Below are 25,401 nucleotides of genomic sequence, written 5' to 3'. Positions count from 1 at the left end.
ATATGAGTTCTTTCTCTTCCTCATTTGTTTGTTTGCTCTACCAGTGGGTTTTACACTTTTGTATGTTTTCATGATGGTAGAAATTATCCTGTCACTTCCAAGTGTAGGACTCCCTGAAGCATTTCTTGTAGGTATGGTCTAGTGGTAATTCCCTCAGCTTTTGCTTGTTTGGGAAGTACATTATTTATTCTACATTTATGAAGGATAACTTTGCTGGGTATAGAATCTTTACTGGCAGTTTTTTTGTTTGTTTGTTTGTTTCCTCCTTCAGCACTTCAAATGAATGTGTCATCCCATCCCGTTCTCTCCTGGCCTGTACAATTTCTCCTGACAAATCTGTTAGTCTGATGAGGGTTCCCTTATAAGTGACTTGGTGCTTTTTGTTTTTCTTGTGGTTTTTATAATTCTCTGTTTGTCCTTGACTTTTGACAGTTTGATTATTATGTGCCATGGAGAAGATCTTTTTGGGTTGTATCTGTTTAGGGATCCCTGAGCCTCCTATATCTGGATGTCTAATTCTCTTGCTAGACTTGGGAAATTTTCAGCTATTATTTTGTTAAATAGGTCTTCTATCCCTTTCATTTTTCTCTTTGCCTTCTGGAACATGTAAAAATCAAATATTTGATCAGTATATTGTGTCCAATATGTCACATAGGCTTTGTTCATTTTTTTATCCTTTTGTTTCTCTTTTGGTCTGCCTGGCTTATGTCAAAAGACCTGTCTTCAAATTCTGAAATTGTTCTCCTTGATCTTGTCTGTTGTTGAAGCTTTTTGAATGTATTTTGTATTTCTTTCAGTGAATTCTTTAGTACCAAGATTTCTGTTTGGCTCTTTTTAATGATATCTGTCTCTGCTAAATTTCTCATTTATGTCCTGAATTGCTTTTCTGATTTCTTTTTATTGTTTAATCTGAATTCTCTTATAATTCACTATTTTTTAAAATATTATTATTTTGAATTCTTTGTCCTGGATTTCATAAGTTTCTTTTTCATTCAAGTCTATTGCTGAAGAATTATTGTGCTCTTTTGAAGGTGTCATATTTCCTTGCTTTTTTGTCTTTCTTTTGTTCGCATGTTGATAATTTGCACATCTGATATAAAATTTTCTTATTCCAGTTTTGGGAATTTACTTTCATAGGGGAGGATGTTTTCCTGAAGATGTATCTTTGGTGTTGGTTGTGTAGGTCACTTTGGCTTTGATTCTGAGTATGTGAAGTAGTGTAGTCTCCATATAATTTCTTTGGCTGTAAATGCATCAGCAGTGTCTGTAGTTTTGTTTTTTTTTTTTTTTTTTTTTTGAGACCAAGTTTCACTCTTGTTGCCCAGGCTGTAGTGAAATGGCACGATCTTGGCTCACCACAACCTCTGCCTTCTGGGTTCAAGCGATTCTTCTGCCTCAGCCTCCCAAGTAGTTGGGATTACAGGCATGTGCCACCATGCCCTGCTAATTTTGTATTTTTAGTAGAGTTGGGGTTTCTCCATGTTGATCAGGCTGGTCTTGAACTTCCGACCTCAGGTGATCTGCCCACCTCGGCCTCCCAAAGTGCTGGGATTACAGGCATGAGCCACCACGCCTGGCCTATGTGTCTGTAATTCTTTAAGTGGCTTAGGGTGTGGTTGGTTGTGGAGGCTGTGGCAAAGGTTTGCTGGGGCCGGGGATGTCAGATGGGTCAGTCCTGAGCCTCAGTAGTGGCAGTTGCAGGCTGAGCATGCCTGTTCTTGGTATATGCTGGTACCAGTGTAAGAGGTCCAGGCAGGCTGATTCTTGAGCCTACAGGCTTGCTGTCAGGTGTGGTGTGGGAGATGAGTGTCAGGTGTGGTGTGGGAGATAGCGGTATTAGTGATGGGGCAACCCTGTGGGATCCAAGTGGTCCATACTGTGTTGACAGTGGCTGCAACAGGCTGGGAGGGCCAGTCGCCAGGCCTGCAGGTGGCACATACGTCTGTCTGCCAACTGAGGTGATGGTGGCAGTTTGGGTGAGCCCATCCTGAGATCCCCAGGAGATGTGCTCAGGTGCCAGTGGTGGTGGTTGGGGCAGGGTGATCCCGAGTCCCCTGGATGGCATGCTTGAGCACTGGACGTAGACAGTGGAGCTGGGCCAGGTGGACGTGTCCTCAGGCTCCCAAGTGCTGTGTGCTGGTGCTAGCTGTGGTAGGCAGGGGCGGGGTGATCCTCAGTTCTGCGGTAGAATGCTTGGTGGGGGTGGCAATGGCTGTGCTGTGGTCCTATTGCTGGGGAGGGCGGGGTTGCTTTCAGTGGCAGCAACCATAGGCAGGTGGTTGGAGAGCACGTGCTTCAGCCCCAGGTGGTGGCTATAAGCAGAGTAGCCTTTCCTCAGGGCACTTTTAAATGTGTTGTAGCCCTGCTATTGTGGGCAGCAGAGTTGCTGCCAATGGCAGTCAGCTGTGGTGGTAGATGTAGGCAGGAGGTGTCAGTGTAGCTTCAGATATGTGGAGAGAGGAGGGTCTTGGGCCCCTCGGGTAGATGCGGTTTGGTGGGGGCTGGGTTCTCAAAGTGGTGCTTTGCTGTAGCTGCTTAGGACTAGAGGGTGAGGGGGAAGGTGGGAATTGGCATGAGCTCCGTCTCTGGAGTAATGCTGTTGCATGGTCTCCAGGCAGCTCTCTACATCAGTCTCAGGGCCCTTGTGGGTTGAGGGGCTCTCCTGTGGCTAGGACTGGAGTCTGTGGTGGGATTGTGGACCACTGGGGTCACTTCTCCTTTCTGTGCATGGAAGAGCCGTTCCAGGCTTCTCGCCAGTCCCAGAACAGCAGGCTGCCTTGCTTCCCTCTTCTTCCTTGCCTTAGGTGTTTCCTGTCACTCTCTGTTGAATTCTAGTACTTTCTTAGGTGGTCTGTTTGAAAGTGTGATTATCTACTCGCTATTTCCGTTCTTTGTGGAGGAGGTGAGTACCAGATGCCTCTAGTCAGCCGTCTTGGCTTCTGCAAGTTTTTAATATTCACAAGAATAATGTACTGCATGCATCCTTGTGCAAATTGCTTCAGTCATTAGCATATTTAAAGCTATACTTTGTTTAGTTGAACTGCTTTATATCTTTCTGGTAATACTGTGATTTATTCCTTCACCAGTTGTTAAATATTTGTGTTGCTTTTGATATTTTGATATTTTAAAAGAGTGGCAATTGGAATTCTTGTGTCTCTCCTTAGGCACATGTGTGATTTTTTTTTAAACTAGGGTTAGAATCTTTTGATTTAGTGTATGAACATGTTCATAGTTAATAGTTTTTGCCAAACTGTTTTTCAAAGCTGTTGTACTAAATTTTACTTTCACCAGCACTGTAGGACTGACCTCACTGACTCTTGACATTTTCCAACTTGGTAATTTTTGCCAACCTGATGAAAATAAATTGGATCTCACTGCAGTTTGTAATTAATTCTCTGATTCCCTGTAAATGTAATTTTCTTTTCTTGTGATTATTGGCTCTTAAGGTTTTCTGTGAATTGCCTATCCACATCAGTGCCCCTTTCTCTATTGGATTGTTTGGCTTTTCCCTTTTTGACTTGTAAGAAGTCTTTACATTTCGCTGTAGAGAAAGTCTTTCTTATGTGTGTTTCTAAAGTTTCTACTAATTTAGTTTTTCTTTTCAGTCATTAGATTTTGCAGCACAGAAGTCTTAAAATTTTGATTAGTCAAGTTTTATCGATGCTTTTTGGTCATATTTAGAAATATTCCCCTCTTCAGAGCTTATAAATATATTTTTTCATTTTCTTAAATTATATTTTATTATATGTATATTTTCATATTGCCTGAAATGGATTTCTGTGTTTAAAATAAATATTCAGTTTTTAAGTATTTTTACGTGAATGAACAGATATGTCATTTTCTCAATTGATGGGTAAAATCATATCTCTCATATCAAGTTATAATATGTGTGTTTCAGGCTCTTTATTCTGTTCCACTGGGCTATTCATGTATTTCTATGCCAATATCACAATGTCCTAACTACCATCACTTTAAAATGTAGTATTCAATAAGGCATCTAGTTATTAGTTTTCTAGTTGTCTTGGGTATTGTTGTTCTTTTGTGCTTTCATATCAATGTTCAGGGAGTCTGTCAAGTTCCATGAGAAACCCTTTTGGGATTTTAATTTTATCATGTTAAATTTATATATTGATACTGGGAAAATTGACATCTTTACATCTCTATTCACAAAATATTTTATTTCTTCATTTATTTAGGTTTGCTTGTATGCTTTTGTAAAATCAGACTTATTCCTAGATACATTAGAGCTGTTGTTACTGTAAATGTGTTCTTTCTTGAAATAATAACTAGAATTTTTTTTCTGGTATTTTTATAGGAGCAGTTGATTCATATGGCTTGATGATTAATTCAGAAAATTTTTTAAACTGTCTTAATACAGTTTGTTTATAGGTGTCTTGCATTTTCTGTGTAACTGATTATATTATGTGTGGTTAAAAATAAGGTTTTAAAAAAATTTCCAGGTTTTTTTTTTTTTTAGACAGAGTCTTACTGTGTCACCCAGGCTGGAATGCAGTGGTGCTATCTCCGCTCACTGCAACCTCCGCCTCCCAGGTTCAAGCAATTCTCATGCCTCAGCCTCCCAAATAGCTGGGATTACAGGCATGTACCACTATGCCCAGCTAAATTTCGTATTTTTATTATAGTAGAGATGGGATTTTGCCATGCTGTCCAGACTGGTCTCAAATTCCTGGCCTCAAGTGAGCCACCTGCCTCAGCCCTTCACTGTGCTGGGATTACAGGCATCAACCACCACGCCTGTCTTTGTTTCTGTTTGAAAGTGAATGCTTAAATATGACGTGAATGTTTTGAAAGCGAATGCTTAAATATGACAATTAGTGTACATGTTTGATAGCTACTTTTCAATAAGTTAGGGAAATTAATTATCTTCTAATTATAGATTGTCAAAATATCATTCAAGTGTATTAAAAATTGCCAAGCACATTTTCTGTGTCTTTTGAGATGATCATTGGCTTTTTTTCTCTCTTTCAATTTGTTAGAGTGGTTGATTATGTAACCAAATTTTTTAAATGTTAAATCATCTTTGCATTCTGGAATAAACCCTATTTAGTCATAAGAAATTTATATACATACAACCCATTTAGTCATACATACACACACCCTATCTTCTGTGTGTTTGTGTGTATCTTGAAGATACATATTTGATTTACTTGCATTTTATTTAGAAACTCTCATTTATGGTGTTAAATTAGATTAACTCATAATTCATGTTGTTCTTACTCTGCTTGTTTGTTCTTGTAAGATGATTCTACTGGCTTCTTATGGGGTAACCAAATAAACTTGGAAAATAATAATAGCAAGTAATTTTAGGTAGGCTTCAGAACAAATGGAAGTAGAATGTTGAGCCACATTAACATGTAAGATGGGAGTGGAGGCACTGGAGAGAAAACATATCAAGGGAAGAGGATTACCTTTAGACTTCTAGTCAAGTATGCATGTTAAAATATTAAGACTAAGCATTAAAGAATAGAAACAATGTATAACTCTTGAACCAATAGAAGTGGAAAAGGGAGAATGCAGTCAGTTCCGTTTTGTCTTTAATCATTTATTATCTGACATTCTTGGGTCTAATCCTGCTGTGGACTGTTCTGGGGATTCTCACATGTAGCATCCTCCTGTGTTTTTTTTCCTTTTGGAAGATGAGTTTATATTCAGTGGGGCTGGTTTGAGAGAATCCCATGGTCTCATCCTCCAGAGAAGTTTGGTGTTCACTAGTGTTAGGCGGTGAGTAGGAGGAGCATGGGGACATCACCAACTCAGGACCTTGGTTTGTGTTAATTTCTTCTCCTGAGGGTTCTCAGACTTGACAGGTAGTCTAAGTTCAGATCGCAGCCTTGTGTGATTTATGGGACTAGAGTCATGATTTCTTAAGGGACTCTTTATTTATTTTCCAACGTGGAGCCTGAGCTTGACAAAACTTCCTTGTTCTTCCCAGTGCAAGTAAGGATATCTTTTTTTTTTTTTTTTTTTTTTTTTTCCTGATCTACACACTTACTGATATGAAGATCTTAGAGACTGCTAGCTTGGTGGGTGGGTCTCAATTCCAACTCACTGCCTCAGTCAAGCCCAAGGGCTCATCTTCTGTTTCCCAATAGTATTAAAGCCCTGTCCTCATGATCTCTGACAATCTGCTGCCTGGACAGCCTTTCACCTTGGTTTAAGTTCCCTCTTAGCTTAGCAGTGCATCTAAGGACTATTTATTATACTTTATCCAGCACATCTTAGTGTTTTTAGTGAATTTTTCCATTCCTTCCTCTTAGGACTGACACAGAATTCTCTTCGGAAATTTGACAAGTATGATGATGTGTACCTTTTCTCAGCATGGTAGACAATGGGCTATAATAGATAAAAAGTACTTTTATTAACTTACAATTTATGTGTTGCACAGTTTCTTTTTGCATATGTGTATATCACATTGATATACATTATTATTTTACAAGAAGTAGCATTTTATGTACTTTTTCAGATAAATGTCCTAAAATTTACTAGTTGCATATTCTTCAGCAATTTTAAGTACTCTAGTTGAAAATCATTTTTAGTGGATATCAGTATTGTTTTGTGGCCCATTTTCTGGTTATTGTGACAAAACATCTCACTTTTTAAAATGTCCAATTTGAAGCTCTAAGAAGGGTGAGGACTTTTTTCTTGTTAATAGAGACTTAATGGAATTTAATTAAATTCTATGCTGTCTCTTTTCTAATCTTTTTTGGAGAAAGAAAATAGGCCTGATTATTTTGATTTTAAGAATAAGAATTTAAAAAGTCATAGAGGTCATCCTTGCCTTAATTTACAAATGAGACAATTAAGATTCAGAACAGTTTTGGAACTTATTGAAAAACAAATTAGCTGGTTGAACATGAGAATCAGAAAGAGATCTGCTTAACCAAAGCTACAAATCAGGCCCCCACCCCGGCTCACTCTATTGTACTTTAACAGAAGTAGAGGAAGTAAGTTGGTTTGATTTATATCTTATTACTAGTTCTTTATCAGCATAGATTACAGTCTCCCTTAGAGTATCTCAGTAGAGTACATATTTACATTCATATCTAAATACTAAATCACATTGGTGTAATTACTAGCATGTGAGTTTATGCCAACTGTTCCTTCTTCCTTTTGGCTAATGAGTATGTAATTGTCTTTCAAAAGATGAAAGAACACATCAGATGTACTGTGAGTGGCTCCATGGCAGGCACTTGGGTGCACAGTCGTACTCCTAGAAGGCATAATGCAGTGCTATGCCCAACCTGGTATCCTATAAACGTTCATGAATGTGTGCATGGATGAATGAAGTGCATGGTGAAGGTAAACACCATATGTGACTCTTTAGAGTTTAGGCTTGGCAGATTTGTTGTAACTTATTTTGAGATCACACAATAAGGTGAGGTAAATTTCTGAGATTTGTAACATCTATACTCTATAGAGCAGCCAGTGAGATCACTTCCCTCGAACCCTATCATCGTAAGACAAAATAATTGGTGGATGAGAAAAGGGCGTGAATATGAACTTCTCTTTTTCAGTTTTGAGGACAACTGAATTTGGGAATAATGCTATCTTATTGATGTTTTTGTTTCTTGGGCAGGGTAAAATTCTATAACTTCGTATTACAGAGAAGTTTCTAATTGTAGTGATTTGGATTTTATAATGAACTTTTTGGAAAAGTACTTATTGGACTTTGTATGAGTGTATTTTTGTTCTTCCCAAAATTTCTTGCAATAAATATGAGCTACTTTCTAAAGAGGAAAAAATCATCTATAATCTCACCTACATAAATTTTACAAAATTGTCATTCTGTGTATTGCTTATGCTTTCCTCCTATTTTGCACTCTGTTTTTCTCCAGTAATACAAAAAGTTGCCATTCTGCTTTAGTGTATTAATTATTCAGTTCAGCGGTTTTTGAATCAGCATATTTAAATTTATTTTTGAAAACTTGTCACATTTAAATCGTCTCATTTTTACTTGAGTAATAAGAGAAAATTAATATGTTTACATTCTGCTTCCCCATTTCAAGTTTTTATCTACACAGTAAGTAATTTTAATCCCAGATTATTATTAAATTGCTATTTTATTAATAGGTATAGCTTCTTTCAATAATTATTTTTGATATTTGCTTTAAGTTTTATAACCCTATGAAGAACAATTATTTAGAATCATGTTCTGTGGGTTTTAATGCCTGCTGCCAGGGTCTTGTATTTATTGTGTGTGTGTGTGTGTGTGTATTTGTTGTTTTCTTTTCTCATGAGTTAAATAGTATATAAACTTTCTCTACGAAGGAAGTGTAGATGAAATGTAGATGGCATTCTTTCTGAATACTCACATTTCTGTGACTGTTCTTTATTGTCCTCATATGAAAACATCAATGTAGTTGGCTGTGTATCTCAAAAAATTTCTCTGCATATTGGGTCTGTTCTGATTCTCTCTGTCTTTAGATATTTGATTTGTTATTTATTTTTTTCTCTAAACTCTTACAATTTTTCTTTACCATTGAGATCCCAAAATCTCATCAAGATACATCTACATTTTAGTTGCTTTTAATTAACTTTGTTTTGTAATCTATATAAATTTAAATCACTAATCTGAGACCTTTCTTTTTAGGCAATTACTTGTCTTCTGTTTGGAGCTGTGTTTCTTCAGGTTCCTTCTAATCTTTCTTGGATCCCTGGTGCATCTTGAATTTTTTTCCTATATGTGCCTTCTTTTCTTTTGTTCTTGTCATCTCTGACTCTTTTCTGAGTGTTGGGTGAATTTCTTAAGGCTTCTACCTGCCATTTCAGTTTTCTGGAATTTTTATACTTGCTTTCATTACCTGCATTGCCATTTTTAATTCAGAAATTGTTTTTCAGTTTGTTCTGATAGGCACAATAATGGCTTCCAAAGATATCCATTACTTAATCCTCAGAGCGTGTGGCTACTACCTTGCATAGAGAAAGGGACTTTTCAGATGTGTTTCAGTTAAAGATGTTGAGATGGGGAGGTTCTCCTAGATTTTCGGGTGGGCTCAGTGTAATCACAGGGGTCATCAAATGTGGAAGAGTGAGAAAGAAGATTGAGTGTCAGTCATGTGAGAAAGACCTGACTAGTCATTACCAGCTTTTGAAGATGACAGGTAGCCATAAGCCAAGAGATGTAGGCAGCCTCTAGAAGTTGGAAAAGACAAGGAAACGGATTCTCCCCTCGAGCTTCTGGAAAGAAACACAGCTTTGCCTTCTCGGTGATTTTAGTCCTGTGAGACCTATTTTGGACTTCTGACCTCTCGGACTGTAAGAGAATAAATTTGTATATTTATGCCACTAAATTTGTAGCAATTTGTTAAAGTAGCAATAAAAAACTATTTTTGTGACGTTTTTACTGATTTCTTTTGTCTTCATAATGGCTTGTTCTATTTTCAGTGTTACTATGTTAACAAAACACACTGAGGACACAAATCTGAGATGTCCCATCATTTAATCTTTTTCTCTTTCTAGCTCTTCTTTTTTTCACCTCCCATACATCTGCTTCAGTGGGAGGTGATTTCTTCTTTGGTGGGAGATGAGTGGCTACCTCCTTTGATTACATTTTTCCCCATTATGTTCCATAATTATTTTTCTGTCATTATAGCCCTGACTATCTTATTGGCCTATAGTCCAATTGCAGTTAAATTGGATTCTCTCTGAACCATGTAGGTTTTCTGCCTCAGTCTATCGGCTCCTGAAGAAGTAGGAAAGCCCATTCACACTGCCCTTCTCACTGTCATTGGAGGTGCTTTCAGGGTCTCCACTGCTTATTCTTTTGACCTGTTGCTTTCTGCAGACAATAAGAGAGGAGGTTTAATTCCTCTATCAATTCAGTCCTATTGTCATAAAACTAACTGAAATTCCTCTCACTTCTTCTCAGGCATATTATACACTCCCAATTTTTAATTCCTGGTGCTAATATTTAGCTGCTAATTTTCATGAAATATAGAGTTCTTATCCAGAATCCTCTTAGTATAGGATTTTAAATCTGAAATATACCTTATGTATAAGTTAGTCCAATTTCCTCATTTCACAGATGATAAAATTGAGTTTCAAAAATCATTCAAGTTTTGTCATTAAATATGTATGGTTTTTATGGTATTATAGTCAATTGTTGAGAGAAAAGAAATGGCGTAGGACAGGGCACTTTTCTCTACCTTTAGAGAAAAATCTGTCAGTTGTACTTATCTTTGTACATTGTGGCTTAAAGAGATAATTTATACTTTTTAATTTTGCCATCCTTAACTTTATCGTTTTTCTCTATGGGAAAGGCTAAGAAGCTGCATATATCTCTGCTTAACTTTGTTGCTACTTGGTGTTCAGAAGTTGGAATGCTGTGAAATAATATACGCTTGATATTTGGTTTAAACATTTCTTGATTCAGAGAAGGTAAATGGTTATAGAGACTAATGAAAAGAACAGACTTTTATATTTGTCTTGACAAAGTTTTAAATATCCTTTGCAGAAAGGAAATTTGTAAAGTTTAAACATTTTTGGAAATATCTTTAATTTTTTAAGGAAATCAATATGTATTTAGCATGTAGTCCATAGAACAGTTGGATACTATACAACAATGAATAAGCAAGCTAGAATCTCTGCATTTATAGGGTTTCATAGCCTAGTGTAGAGGGGATCAACAGACAGATAATTAAGCAATTATGATACAGTGATTCCCTGGACCAGCAGCTTTGGCATTACTTGGGACCCTATCTCAGATCTACTGAATCAGAAGTTCTCGCGGGGTATGTCAGCAATAAGTGTTTTACAAACTCTCAGGTAATTCTGATACAAGAAACCACTGTTTTCACTGTTGAGAACCAGAGTTGAGAGAGAGAGCACAGCACATTAAATAGAGCTGAAGCTGAGAGTTTGGAGTCATTAATATCTTGAGTTGAGGCTGGAGAGGCAGGTAAGTAAGGTCTGATAAGATGATTGAAGAGTTTAGACTTTTATCTAACGTGCACTCATAAGCCCTTAAAACATGTCCAGTGGGGAAACAGCTTGATCAACTTTGTCTTTTTTTTTTTTTTTTTTTTGAGATGGAGTCGGGGTCTTGCTTTGTTACTCAGGCTGGAGTGCAATGGCATGATCTTGGCTCACTGCAACCTCCACCTCCCGGGTTCAAGCGATTCTTTTGCTTCAGCGTCCCGAGTAGCTGGGATTACAGGTGCCCACCACCATGTCTGACTAATTTCTGTATTTTTAGTAGAGAGGGGGTTTCAGTATGTTGGCCAGGCTTGTCTCGAACTTCTGACCTCAAGTGATCCACCCACTTTGGCCTCCCAAAGTGCTGGGATTACAGATGTGAGCCACCGTGCCCTGGACTGTGATCTCTTTAAGAAGCAGACAAGTAAAGAGATAAATAATTATTCAGTGTATCAAGTATAATGGTTGAAGCATAATCTAAAGGCTATTAAAGTCTAGATAAGGAAAGAGACTTTAGATGCCTAGGTAAGTGAGAAGACTAACCACTTAAGTGTTTCACATTGTTCTTGGAAGTTTTAGTGTTTGGTAAACATTTATGTACAACCTATGGATATTCAGTAGAATATCTGATCAAAAATAGGTTAAAAGTGTCATATGTTTTGGGTAATTTATTAGATGCAATGCAAAATAAAAATGAAAAAGTAGAATATGAACTGTCTTCAAGATATATTTTTTAATTTTAGGGGTCCCAGGTAAGCTTAGAGCTTCAAGAAGAATGACTTACTCTATGTGGTGTATAATTTTCTAATTTCTCTTTTGTTACTTATTTTCTAATTTTGTTTAAATATATTATATATAATTACATATTATATAATAATTATATATTATATATTATGATTATATAAATAAATATATATTATTTTGTTTTAAACTGTCTCAATCCTTTTTAGATTTAAATGAGAATATAAATAATAAGCAAATATATTCTTATCAATGATGTTGAAGAATAAATAAACATGTTATAAAGCATTTTCTCTCCACATTTTAAAAAATATGCTGCATCTAATCTAAGTATATTTTACTTGTAGAGCATTGTCAAAGGGTCACCTGCTCTTTGGAGATTACGTTGGGTCCTCCAAAAAGAAAAAAATTCTCAAATGTCATAGATTGGTTGACGAGAGTCCTATTCTGAGATTAAGGAGTTGTGGGGGTAGGCAGTGCTGACCACAGGAATGTTGAGCAGCAATTGCTGGCTTTGGGCAAAAAACCTTTGATGCACAGTGACTTGTTTGAAATGTTTGGAATTATGGTCCTTGTGGGAACCTGCATTACAAAATGTCTGTCCCACATGGAACATACTGTGTGAGAATAGAAATGCAGAATAATAGGGCAATGATACCCTATCTAGAAACCGACTGTGTTTACAGATTCCCTAAATAACAGGTCAAATAGATTTTATTATGGTAAATATTCCAATTGCAATGTTCTGCAAAATTTTTGTCTGTCTCATGTATTTTAAGCAAGATTTCTTGGCCATGTGGCTTTTGTAGTAGACTTCAATGACATAAAACCACTAAGCAGAGACCTTGTCATTTATTTAACTTCAACTGTCTTTAATCTTGAGGACAGTAATATTGTGAGAAACCTTGGAGTTTCAACATAATCACAAGATGGTATGCAGGATCAAATGTTCAAATTATTTGCTTTTGTTTTTCTGTTGCATGTACTATAAAAGTCTTGTGTTATCTATATAAGCTTTAAATTTGGACCTGTGGCTTCTTTTTCATCATCTTTTCTCCTTTTTCTTTTAGTTCGCAGCCATGAATGAACCACAGTGCTTCTACAATGAGTCCATTGCCTTCTTTTATAACCGAAGTGGAAAGCATCTTGCCACAGAATGGAACACAGTCAGCAAGCTGGTGATGGGACTTGGAATCACTGTTTGTATCTTCATCATGTTGGCCAACCTGTTGGTCATGGTGGCAATCTATGTCAACCGCCGCTTCCATTTTCCTATTTATTACCTAATGGCTAATCTGGCTGCTGCAGACTTCTTTGCTGGGTTGGCCTACTTCTATCTGATGTTCAACACAGGACCCAATACTCGGAGACTGACTGTTAGCACATGGCTCCTTCGTCAGGGCCTCATTGACACCAGCCTGACGGCATCTGTGGCCAACTTACTGGCTATTGCAATCGAGAGGCACATTACGGTTTTCCGCATGCAGCTCCACACACGGATGAGCAACCGGAGGGTAGTGGTGGTCATTGTGGTCATCTGGACTATGGCCATTGTTATGGGTGCTATACCCAGTGTGGGCTGGAACTGCATCTGTGATATTGAAAATTGTTCCAACATGGCACCCCTCTACAGTGACTCTTACTTAGTCTTCTGGGCCATTTTCAACTTGGTGACCTTTGTGGTAATGGTGGTTCTCTATGCTCACATCTTTGGCTATGTTCGCCAGAGGACTATGAGAATGTCTCGGCATAGTTCTGGACCCCGGCGGAATCGGGATACCATGATGAGTCTTCTGAAGACTGTGGTCATTGTGCTTGGTAAGTTCTGTCTTGACTGTAACTTACTTTGTAGATTCTCAGTGACTTAACATAAACCACATTATTTTATGACAGAGGTAACCAACAGTACGAATATTCACCAGGTAATTCACCAGGAATTACAAGGGGATGAGGCACCTTTATATTAAATGTCAGCTTATGAGTCTTCCTAAAATTATAGAATTAGCGTTAGGGAAGCATGGGTCTCAGTGGTGCAGTATAAATGATGATGATGTAGAAGATGTCATTGAAGAGTTTGGCTATCTAATATTGAAAATACCAGAATTACCAATCAAACTCTTTTCGTTTTTCTTACAGCCTAAATTGTGAAACTTTTGCATTGTGGTTTCTGTATTACATATTTTCAGACAGAAAGTGCTTTTGTAGAATATGAATATGCTTCCATATATAGTTATTTTTGTTAGTCTATTCTGTAATTGTTACTACATTATAGGTAGTATATCAAGGTTTTATATAGATTTACTGAACAAAACAGATTGGAATTAATGATATTCTCTGACAGTCATCTTCATGAAAACTTCCTTCTTTTCTATTAATTTTCTATTTGTAGTAATGGAGGTTAATTCATATTTCAAGGTGAAGAGCAAGATTTGTAGACTCAAATACCTTCTGCTTTTAAATAAGCATTGTTTTTCTTGGATGAAAAATTCATAGTAGTGATCAAGAAGAATATATTCACATATGTGTGTAGAAGGTAGTTAAAGAGCACCTACTATGTTCTACGCTCTGTGCTGGCTCCTGGAGATAAACCCATGAAAAGGACAGATACAGACATTTCCTTTGGAGCTTAGAGTAGAGTGAGAATTTTTTAAAATAGTTACCCAGTGGAATTACACATTCTCCATAGACTATATTCAGGTTAACGTTTGATCACATTAAAAAATCTTTTTTGAAAACCTTTTATCATTTCATCTTTCCCTATGGAAATTGAAAAAAAAACATTTTATCACCTCCTCTTTCCCCACAGAAATTCAATGGAAAGTTCCTATAATTCTCTGTGCTCCAATTTGTATAGCATTTTTGAGTGAATGTAACATGGGATTATGTGGCTCCTCTGAAACTCTGGGAATTACCTTAATTTTAGCCACTGGAAGGAGACAGGGTCCTGCTGATCATTATATAAAGTAGTATTCAGATTGATGCATAGGTCTCGTCTGTTTCGGTTAGGATGAATGCATCATGGACATCATTTTCAGCTGTACTCATTGTTAACCCTCTTGTAGACCTGTGAGAATAGCAACTAAGCCTTGGGATCATTGACACACCTAAAACCCTGCCTAACTAACTGAAACACTGAGGACCCCATCACCTCAGATATGAGATTGTCTTATTGCATCCAATGAAGATTAGTAGAACTACAAAAATGGTTTCTCTGTATGTTTATTAACAGGACCTTAAGCACACCTGTGCCACAAGGCCACATTTTCCATGATGTGGATAAAACACATCTTTGTTTACCGTGGATGCTATTTTTGCATGAAATAAAACATGAGACATTAAATAACATGAGACTTTTTTTCTGTATTGACTCAGATATTTATTTGCTGATGATCTAAATGTTGGTTGACATTTTTTATATGCATGAACTTTTTCTATTACGACAAGTGCTACTCATAGTTTGCAGAATTGCCAGCAGCAAATGACTACTGAACTTGGACTATTAACCTGCCAAGTTCTTGTTTTAATTTTGACCTTTGTATAATATCTTGTATATTCCAGTGTGCAATGTACTGAATGATTCACATACTTTTGTGCCTCATTGGGTTGTTTTTCAGGTTGAAATAATCATTTTGAGGCTATAGGAGCTAGTGTTTCAGTGTACATTTGCCCTAAATGCCACTTTCCCATGCCCAACTACTACCACTACACAACCACTAACTTTAAAATAACAGAAATAATATTTAAACTAGTGTACTCCACAAAGATCGAATGCAGTTGACATCTCTGGAATAAAGAGCATGATTTTTAAAGCTGTGAGATGGAAGAACTTTCAGAACATGGAAAACTCTGTCACGGTGATAGGTGAAGGTATTTGGTGAAGAAAGATGGGAATACGATTGTAATATAGGAAACAGAAATTAAATGGACCATAGCCTTTTTGAGAAAAGTAGCGAGAATAAGAGAATGGGCAAGGAGTGGTTGGAAAGTTTAGAATGGGGAAGTCACAATCCTAACAGATGTTTTTTCAAGGCGTGGTGCCTAATGCCATTCCTACAATATGCTCCCCTATTTGAATTGTAAGTGTCCATCCTTAGATAGGCATGGTAACATGGGAGACATGGGTTGATCTTGTCATAATGTAGGGAAACCCCAAAATTGGGGCTCAGCCTGAGGGAGTTCTTGGCTCTGCCCAGGAAAGAATTCAAGAGTGAGCCAACAGTGAAAGAAAGCAAGTTTGTTAGGTTAACAGTATACAGCAAAATGACCACTCCATAGGCAGAGCAGGGCTATCTCATAGGCGGGGTAGCACAGAACAGCACTAATGGATTGCTGGCTAGTTATATTTATACCCATTCTTTTTTCTTTTTCTTTGAGACAGGGTCTTGCTGTATCACCCAGGCTGGAGTGCAGTGGCATGATCTTGGTTCATTGTAGCCTGGACCTCCTAGGCTCAAGCAGTTCTCCCACCTTAGCCTCTCATTTAGCTGAGATTACAGGTGCATACCACCACACCCAGCTACCCAGATTTTTTTTTCTTTCTTTCTTTTTTTTTTTTTGTAAAGATGGGATTTTGTCATGTTGCCCAGGCTGGTCTTGAGCTTCTGGGTTCAAGTGATCTTCCTGCCTTGGCCTCCCAAAATGCTGGGATTGCAGGCATAAGCCACCATGCCTGGGCCCCCACTCTTTTTTTTTTTTTTTTTTCAATTTAAAGGTTTTTATTATTATTCCTGGAATACAGGGCTTCTTGAACAATGATATTTTTTTTTCTTTTATTATTATTATTATTATTATTATACTTTAGGTTTTATGGTACATGTGCGCAATGTGCAGGTAAGTTACATATGTATACATGTGCCATGCTGGTGCGCTGCACCCACCAACTCGTCATCTAGCATTAGGTATATCTCCCAGTGCTATCCCTCCCCCCTCCCCCCACCCCACAACAGTCCCCAGAGTGTGATGTTCCCCTTCCTGTGTCCATGTGTTCTCATTGTTCAATTCCCACCTATGAATGAGAATATGCGGTGTTTGGTTTTTTGTTCTTGCGATAGTTTACTGAGAATGATGATTTCCAATTTCATCCATGTTCCTACAAAGGACGTGAACTCATCATTTTTTATGGCTGCATAGTATTCCATGGTGTATATGTGCCACATTTTCTTAATCCAGTCTATCATTGTTGGACATTTGGGTTGGTTCCAAGTCTTTGCTATTGTGAATAATGCTGCAATAAACATACGTGTGCATGTGTCTTTATAGCAGCGTGATTTATAGTCCTTTGGGTATATACCCAGTAATGGGATGGCTGGGTCGAATGGAATTTCTAGTTCTAGATCCCTGAGGAATCGCCACACTGACTTCCACAAGGGTTGAACTAGTTTACAGTCCCACCAACAGTGTAAAAGTGTTCCTATTTCTCCACATCCTCTCCAGCACCTGTTGTTTCCTGACTTTTTAATGATTGCCATTCTAACTGGTGTGAGATGGTATCTCATTGTGGTTTTGATTTGCATTTCTCTGATGGCCAGTGATGGTGAGCATTTTTTCATGTGTTTTTTGGCTGCATAAATGTCTTCTTTTGAGAAGTGTCTGTTCATGTCCTTCGCCCTGGGCCCCCACTCTTAATGCTGGATATAATTAAACAGATTATTCATGACCTTCCTGGAAAAGGGGTGGGGAGTTCCTGAAACCATGTAAGGTTAACTTCCAAGTCATTGCCATTGCATTTGTAAACCGTCATGGTACTGGTAGGAATGTCTAATGCAAATGTATTATGATTCCTGGTCCTTGCTGGTTTGGATTGGTTTGTTTGCTACATCCTGTTTTGATCAGCAGCATTGTGAAAACAAGTCCTGCTGGTCTCCCACTTCAGTAGGAACGAGAATTCTGGTCTACTCGAAGTTCTTCTCTTTGTAAATTAGTCCATTGATAATCTGGTTATTTTACTTTAGTTTGTGTACATTTGGTTTTTAGTATTTGTCTTCACTGCCAGATTGTCAGGTTTGTGAGGGCAGGCAGGATTGTAATGATTGTTTTCTCCACGTTGCCACATTGCCTGTCACGGCTATCTGGTACAAAGTAGGTAGTCAATAAATGCTGAGGGAATGCATGTGATGACAAAACCAAGTTTCTCTGCCTTCAAAACTGAAAACCAGAGCCGTAGTGAATTCACTACAGTAAATGCCACTTTATTCAGCTATGTGGGAGTCAAACCTAGCGACACCTTTATGTTCCATGCCTTCTAAAATACAACAGCCTGGAAAACTGGCTACAGTGGGTGCTCAGTAAATAATATGTTTATTTTACTTCCATTTATTCTGGGAATGATTACTCAGTTTCCATTTTCACTTCATCAAAATGATCCCTGGGTTTTAGACCTATTCAGTCTTCATGATCAAGAGAAGAATTTGTTGGTCAGCAACTGACTTGTTATGAGTCAACTTATATTAAAATAAAGTCATCTTTGAGATTAATGATGGGCAATACCAATGGCTGGTTTTTAAGCATGATCTTGTATTAAGTTGCTTTTGAGTGAGTACTGGATCTTAATAATTATTTTTAGTTGTGAAATACTTATCTGGCATAAATCGTGTGCTACCTTAGAAATTAGTATTTGTAAATTACAACCCTATGGAGTATAGGTATTGTTATTGATTTGTTACCCTTATTTTCCAGATGATAAAAACTGAGGTAAGGAGAGGTTAGGTAACTCTCCCACAGCCACACAGCTAGGAAGTCTAGGAACAGGGATTCAAGGTCAGGAGCTGGGATTCAAGGTTGGGCACTTGGGTTTCAGAACCCATGTGTTTTTCCCCTCCATGTTATTCTGCTTCCCTTTAATCAAAACAACTAGCAGCACATGCTGTATTTAGTTATAACATTTGAACAGCAAGCAGTGTGTGCTATTAAATTGAAACACTGTGATCTCATTTGTTTCTGTTGAAACTGCCTAGCTTTGCTGCCTGGGCTTTGTTTCCCTGGGCAGAGAAAGCTTTTAAGGGAGCAATCTTTTCTTCCTTTTGCTTCTGATGACTCTCATTTCATCCACCCTTTTCCACTGTTTCGTGTTGCAGCAGCACTAACTGATGGCTTCTGATTGAGGGAGGATTTTGTTCAAGGTATAGTTAACTTGAAGGTTCATTGCCCTAGCATGAAGTCATGTAATCCCTCCCTAGGCTTGAAGTCTCCCTACTTGACATTTTACCAAGAATTCCTTCTGAGTCGTTTCCACTATTGAGTCAGAGTGGCCGTCAAGATGTTCTTCCTTATTTGACCATGGCATGTCTTAAATTATAAGTCCTTTCCTTTTTGGCTGTATTCTTTGTGATGACACTTCTGTCCAGGATACTTAGAGAGGAGGAGATCCAGAATTTGAAAAGAGAAAATCATGGTTAAGATGTGAAGTTTTTACATCTGAGTCCTGGGGAGAGACATAAAGTAAAATGAATCCAGGTGTGGCTTACCTCTTTGGGGAAGAAGAGGGAGACACTGTTTTTCTAGTTTGTTCTGGTTGGAAACGATCACCATGGAAGCTAAATTACTCCTTATGTCTTACATTCTCTGTACTAGGGTCAGTATGCAGCCCTACTCTTCTTGTATTGTTTATAATCTTACATCAAGGAGTTACATTTTCCTCATTTTACGTTGAGGGAACTGAATTAGGATAGGATAAATAACTTGTCTAAGATCATTCTTTTTGTAAGTGGCAGAACTGGAAATCAGCTGTCAGATTCTTGTAGACCATGCCTTTTGGCCACAGGACACTGACTCTTCACATACCATGGTGACCGTCACCAGTGGTGACGAAAGTGGCGGGAGTCAGATAAGTTTAAGACCATTGTTTTCTTGTTCACTCTGATGAAAGATTTAATTTGGCTACTATCCTATTAGCAAATCTATATGTGCTTCTCTTTTCTGTTTACTTCAACAAGCATGCTGTTGAGTGCTAATTGTGTGCTAAGGGATAAAAGAAAAAATTCTTTACAGAGCTTATGATGTAGTAGAGGAGACTAAAAAAGAGCTGCAAAGCACTCGGGTTCATGTGCTAGTAGAGGTATGGGCAGAGAGTGATGACAAGTGGAGGGATGGGAGGGGCTCCCAGAGGAGGCAATCTTGAGCTGAGTCTTGCTGGATATAGAGGAGCTTGCCTTACTGTAGCATTGGGTGGAGGAGAAGGTGACCAGTTCATGAGCAATGATGATCACCTTTGAGGAACTGAAAGTAGTCAGGTGTGATTAGCATCTAGTGGATATGCCGGATGGAGTTTTGACAAGAGGGTCAAAACCTTTATAACATACTGAGAAGTTTGAGCTTCTGTCTGTGGGAGATGGGAGATGGTGAAGGGTTCCCCAAGATCAAATTACCACCAATTCCTTATAGGCAGAGTCCTCACATAATGTATCATCCAAACTGAGACGCTTTTGGGAGTGAAAACAGGCACTAACTGTTGGGAATCTGGGATGACAGGTGTAAATCAAGACTGTTAAGGGCAACCTAGGACGTATGGTCACCCTCATCTGAGGCTCTGCTCTCTGTTCTTTTTTTGTTTTAGAGCTGGGGTTTCACCATGTTGCCCAGGCTGGTCTTGAACTCGCGAGCTCAAGTGATCTGCCCACCTCAGCCTCCCAAAGTGTTGAGATTACAGGTGTGAGCCACCATGCCCAGCCAATATTTTTTTCTAGGTTCTCTTTTAGCTTTTCAAATGCAGCTCTCAACACTGGACTTGTATTACTGTGTATAATTGGCTTTTTTTTTTTAAGGCTGGAGTTGGTCCAGATTTAGAATTCTTAGAACTTGAAAGGATCCCTAAAAATTACATCATCCAACTCTCACATCTTACAAAGGAAGAGACCGAGACCCCAAGGTTAATTGAGAACTTCAGGTCTTAGTTACCTCATGATCCAAGCCAGGATCTAAGTTTCCTGACTTCCATTAAGGTGCTGTTTTTACTGCCCCTGCCTTGTTCAGTCCCATCCACACTTTCCATCTTCATCTTTTCTGGGAACTTCAGCCATGTATTTATGTGGCTAGCCAGGATTAGGTGTAAACATTGTGGCTGCGAAGGTAACTGGTTCTCACAGAAAGAGTTTCCTTGAATAGGTCTTCTTATAACCAATTGGTAATCTCCCTCCCTAATGAAACCTTGAAAAAAGTAATCTGAAACCGAATCACTTGTACATTATTAGCATCACATAGAGTAGCTTTTCACATATATTAGCATCCTGTTAGCTTTCTTGACAACAGCATTTATTACTATTTTTCATTCCACTTGGTTTTTATATTAAGTTTGTGCTCTCTCTCTCTCCTCTCCTCTCTCTCTCTCCTCTCCCCTCCTCTCTCTCTCTCACACACACTATGTGTGTGTGTTTGTGTGTGTGTTCACTTATATTCACTGAGTCAGGGCACCTCTGGAATCTACTCTTTGACAAGAACTATCTGGATGATTCTGGGCAAGTTACTTTCCCTGTGTGTTATTTTTTTCTGTAGGATAAGGTGACCAATTTGATTTCCGAGATTACTTAGGATTCTATTTATTCTATAAATAAAATTATAAGGACAGTAACTACTGTGGATCAACCATGTAGAGCTTTCTAGAGGAAAACTTGAAAGGGGATTGGGACAAAAATAAGGGACTATGATTCTTCTTTGTATGAACAGTGCATCCCACCTTCTTTTTTATTTTTTAAGTCTAGTCAAGTAGAACAGTGGGAGTGGAGAAAGAACTTCTTTGTTCTTTATCTTTGTTGGTTATAATCAATTAGTTGTACACCTCCCTGCACTCGGACCAGCCGTTACCTTCTCTAAAAATAAGCTTTTAGATGCACTATCCCCCATTAAAGGGAGTGGCAAGTGTATAAAGGATCCTCTCAAAGAGATGAATCTGGGGGCTTTACTTTCCTGTGGAGAGCCATGTGGCAGGAAGGGAAGACTTCCCAATTGGTCCTGTTGCTAGGGGCAAGGAGTGGACACAGAGTCTCTTATTCCCTGGCCACAGGTGACCAGCTACACATTCTGTTACTCTGAAGAGGAACTAAAGCTACCCCATGTCTCCTCAGGTCCCAGTGGCATCCCTGTAAAGGACTCTTTGAGGAAGAACCTGAGAGAATATCCATGAGAGCCTCGATTGTTTGGCTAGCCACTAGGCTGCTTGGCACCATGGGTGGTGGCCAGGAGACAGTCCTTGCAAAAGTCCCACAGTGCTTCCCAGACCCCACACCCTGGGCTTGGGTCAAAACAGAAAACAACTTTCAAACACCAGCTCTTTATACCCTTTTGTTGCCCATCTCCATTCAAATATTTTTTCTCAGAAGAAACGTTTAAACAGAAACAGAAACCAAAAATACCACATGAACCTAACAGAGTTCCTTTTGAAGTGTGGACAGAGGAACCAGAACATGAAGCTCTTATTTTAGGTCTGTTGAGAGTGATTCAGGCCTTGTCTGACCGAGACTCTTGTTCATCCAAATACGAATGTTGGAAAGTCATTTACTTTTCCTTGTCGTTAAAGGTAATAAATGATGCAAAGATTGCTTAAATGAATTGTGGTGACCACTGAGAATCACTGTTGCCTAGGGGTTGAGAGTTTAGATTTGGAGTAAGATAGGCCAGAGTTTAAAGTTCAAATCCTGGCTCCTCGCTTACGAGTTCCATAATCCCAAATAACTGACTTAACCTCTCTGAGTCTTGGTTTCAGAATTAATAAAGTAAGAATTGTAGGGCTTTTCTCAAGTGGTTATGAGCATTAGACGAACGGATTTATGTAAAGCACATACATGTGGCTTACAGAAAACACTTAATGGTAGCAAGTATTATCATTACTCTCAGATTGTGTCCTCATGAGAATTCCCCTCCTTTTTCTTTCTCTTGCTCTTTTTTGACACACCCACATCCATTCACATCTACCTACACACCAAGTCCATGTATAATTTGATGTTTGAGATGGTGCTTCATTTCTATGAATGGTTAAATGGTGTTGACTATTAAAATGAACTTTGGAATGTAACAGGCCACTTTGTCAATGTCTATAAGAAAGTCATGAGCTCCATTCAGATGGATCTGCAGTAGTTAAGGCACAGCTGAAAGCCCAGGCATCATCTAGGGCAGTGGTCCCCAACCTTTTTGGCCCCAGGAATCACTTTCATGCAAGACAATTTTTCCACAGATGGGTTGGAGGAGGGGGGATGGTTTGGGGATGAAATGTTGCACCTCAGATCGTGAGGCATTAGTTAGATTCTCATAAGAAGCACGCAATCTAGATACCTCACATCTGCAAATCACAATAGGGTTCACACTCCTATGAGAATCTAATGCCGCCACTGATCTGGCAGGAGGCAGGGCTCAAGCAGTAGTGCTTGCTCATCTGCTGCTCACCTCCTGCTGTGCGGCCCGATTCCTAACAGGCCATAGACTGGTACTGGTCCATGGCCTAGGGGGTTTCGAACCCCTGATCTAGGGCACCGTTCTGTTATTCTGTTTCCTTTTGATCACCAGTGAAGGGCCATGTCTGGCATGTATGGAAGAAATGGCAAATGGTTGGAGTCATGAGACCTGATTGCTGTTCTCTAGCCGGTCCTAGCCTCACAGTGTGACCACCTATGAATCCTTTAGTCTGGGATTCATCGTCATTTACTTACAAAGAAAATGATATTTATTAATAACTCCTAATCTCTCACTGCTACCTCATGAATCTCTGTGAAGAATCATCGTGGCTGTTCTTTGATGCCAGGGCTTTATTTTACTTCCCAGCACCTAGAATAGGGCCTGGCACTCTAGATATTTGTTGAATGACTACATGAAATATACCTCTTGTTCTGGATTGGGAGTTTTACAGGTTGCCTAGTTAGAATAGTAATATACCCAGGTAGCCGAAAATTCAATGCAATTTAATAGTGGGTCCCATTCAAAGAGATATTTGCCATAAGGTTGTTATAATTAAGCAGCTGTAACTCCTGCCTCTCAGGACTTTTTTTAAGGATAAGTTCCAGTGCAAACTTCTTGCATTGCCAAGTCAATCCTAAGCCAAAAGAACAAAGCTGGAGGCATCACGCTACCTGACTTCAAACTATACTACAAGGCTACAGTAACCAAAACAGCATGCTACTGGTACCAAAACAGAGATATAGACCAATGGAACAGAACAGAGCCCTCAGAAATAATGCCGCATATCTACAACTATCTGATCTTTGACAAACCTGAAAAAAACAAGAAATGGGGAAACGGTTCCCTATTTAATAAATGGTGCTGGGAAAACTGGCTAGCCATATGTAGAAAGCTGAAACTGGATCCCTTCCTTACGCTTTATACAAAAATCAATTCAAGATGGATTAAAGACTTAAATGTTAGACCTAAAACCATAAAAACCCTAGAAGAAAACCTAGGCAATACCATTCAGGACATAGGCATGGGCAAGGACTTCATGTCTAAAATGCCAAAAGCAATGGCAACAAAGGCAAAATTGACATATGGGATCTAATTAAATTAAAGAGCTTCTGCACAGCAAAAGAAACTACCATCGGAATTTTTTTTGCAAACTTGTTAATAATAGTTTATTTTGTCAGCAAACATGCATTGAAGTCTTCTAGACTCTGTTAATGAGTATGACTGCAAAGATCAACAAAAATATGTATCCTGCTTTCAAGAAGCTCTCATTGTAGTAGATAATGACAGATAATTTAAATAAGTGCAATATAACATGGTAAATAAACACAATATAATATGACAAAATAGGCAAAGTGCTATGTGAATGCTGTATTTCACTGGGCAATGTCTGGAAAAGACTTCAAGATGAAATTGATGTTGGAATTTCATCTTAGATGATGTATAGAAGTTTGCTAAGTAAGCCTAGGCAAAGGAATTATTTCTATTAGATATTCTTTATACCCTGAATTGAATGAAATATTCAATTACTTTTCTTATATTGTAATTAGTATGTCACTTAGCTATGACAATAGCCGTTGTTAGGCATGTACATCTTGTATAAATCCTTAGAGTGGAAAGGGAAGCTTCCAGAATTGTCAGACAATATTTACTTATAACTTTTTGGCTGCATTTTGCACTGGCATAATATTCACTTTTTTTTTTTTTTTTTTGTGACGGAATTTCGCTGTTGTTGCCCAGGCTGGAGTGCAGTGGCGCGATCACGGTTCACTGCAACCTCTGCCTCCCGGGTTCAAGAAATTCTCCTGCCTCAGCCTCCCGAGTAGCTGGAACTATAGACATGCGCCACCACGCCCGGCTGATTTTGTAGTTTTAGTAGAGACGGGGTTTCTCCATGTTGGTCAGGCTGGTCTAGAACTCACAACATCAGGTGATCCACCCACCTCAGCCTCCCAAAGTGCCGGGAGCCACCAAGCCCGGCCCAATATTCACTTTCTTAATTGACTAGAGATAGCAATTTGACATCATCAAACTGGTTATGAAGTAAATGGGTTTTGAATGGTTACTGACCTATAAGGAAAGGGAGTCATTTATTTTTATTTCTATTTTTATTTTTATTTTTATTTTTTGAGATGGAGTTTTGCTCTTGTTGCCCAGGCTGGAGTCCAATGGCGCAATCTCCGGCTCACCGCAACTCTGCCTCCTGGGTTCAAGCGATTCTCCTGCCTCAGCCTCCCGAGCAGCTGGGATTACAGGCCACCACACCTAGCTAATTTTTTGTATTTTTAGTAGAGACAGAGTTTCTCCATGTTGGTCAGGGTGGTCTCGAACTCCCAACCTCAGGTGATC

At 38.6% G+C, this 25,401-nt stretch overlaps 1 protein-coding gene across 1 annotated transcript in view; it reads left to right on the top strand.

The window, feature by feature from the left end:
* LPAR1 (lysophosphatidic acid receptor 1) overlaps positions 1 to 25,401 on the top strand; it is a 134,993-nt gene that overhangs the window by 51,084 nt on the left and 58,508 nt on the right. Inside the window, exon 4 of the mRNA XM_054501884.2 lies at positions 12,747 to 13,494. Coding sequence (XP_054357859.1) covers positions 12,747 to 13,494 — 748 coding nt within the window. The remainder of the gene's footprint in view (positions 1 to 12,746; positions 13,495 to 25,401) is intronic.

This window comes from Pongo pygmaeus, chromosome 13, assembly GCF_028885625.2.
Source record: "Pongo pygmaeus isolate AG05252 chromosome 13, NHGRI_mPonPyg2-v2.0_pri, whole genome shotgun sequence".
In the NCBI taxonomy this organism is placed as follows: domain Eukaryota; kingdom Metazoa; phylum Chordata; class Mammalia; order Primates; family Hominidae; genus Pongo; species Pongo pygmaeus.
The sequence above is the reverse complement of the archived record's forward strand: the minus strand, read 5'-3'. Positions and strand labels throughout refer to the sequence as shown.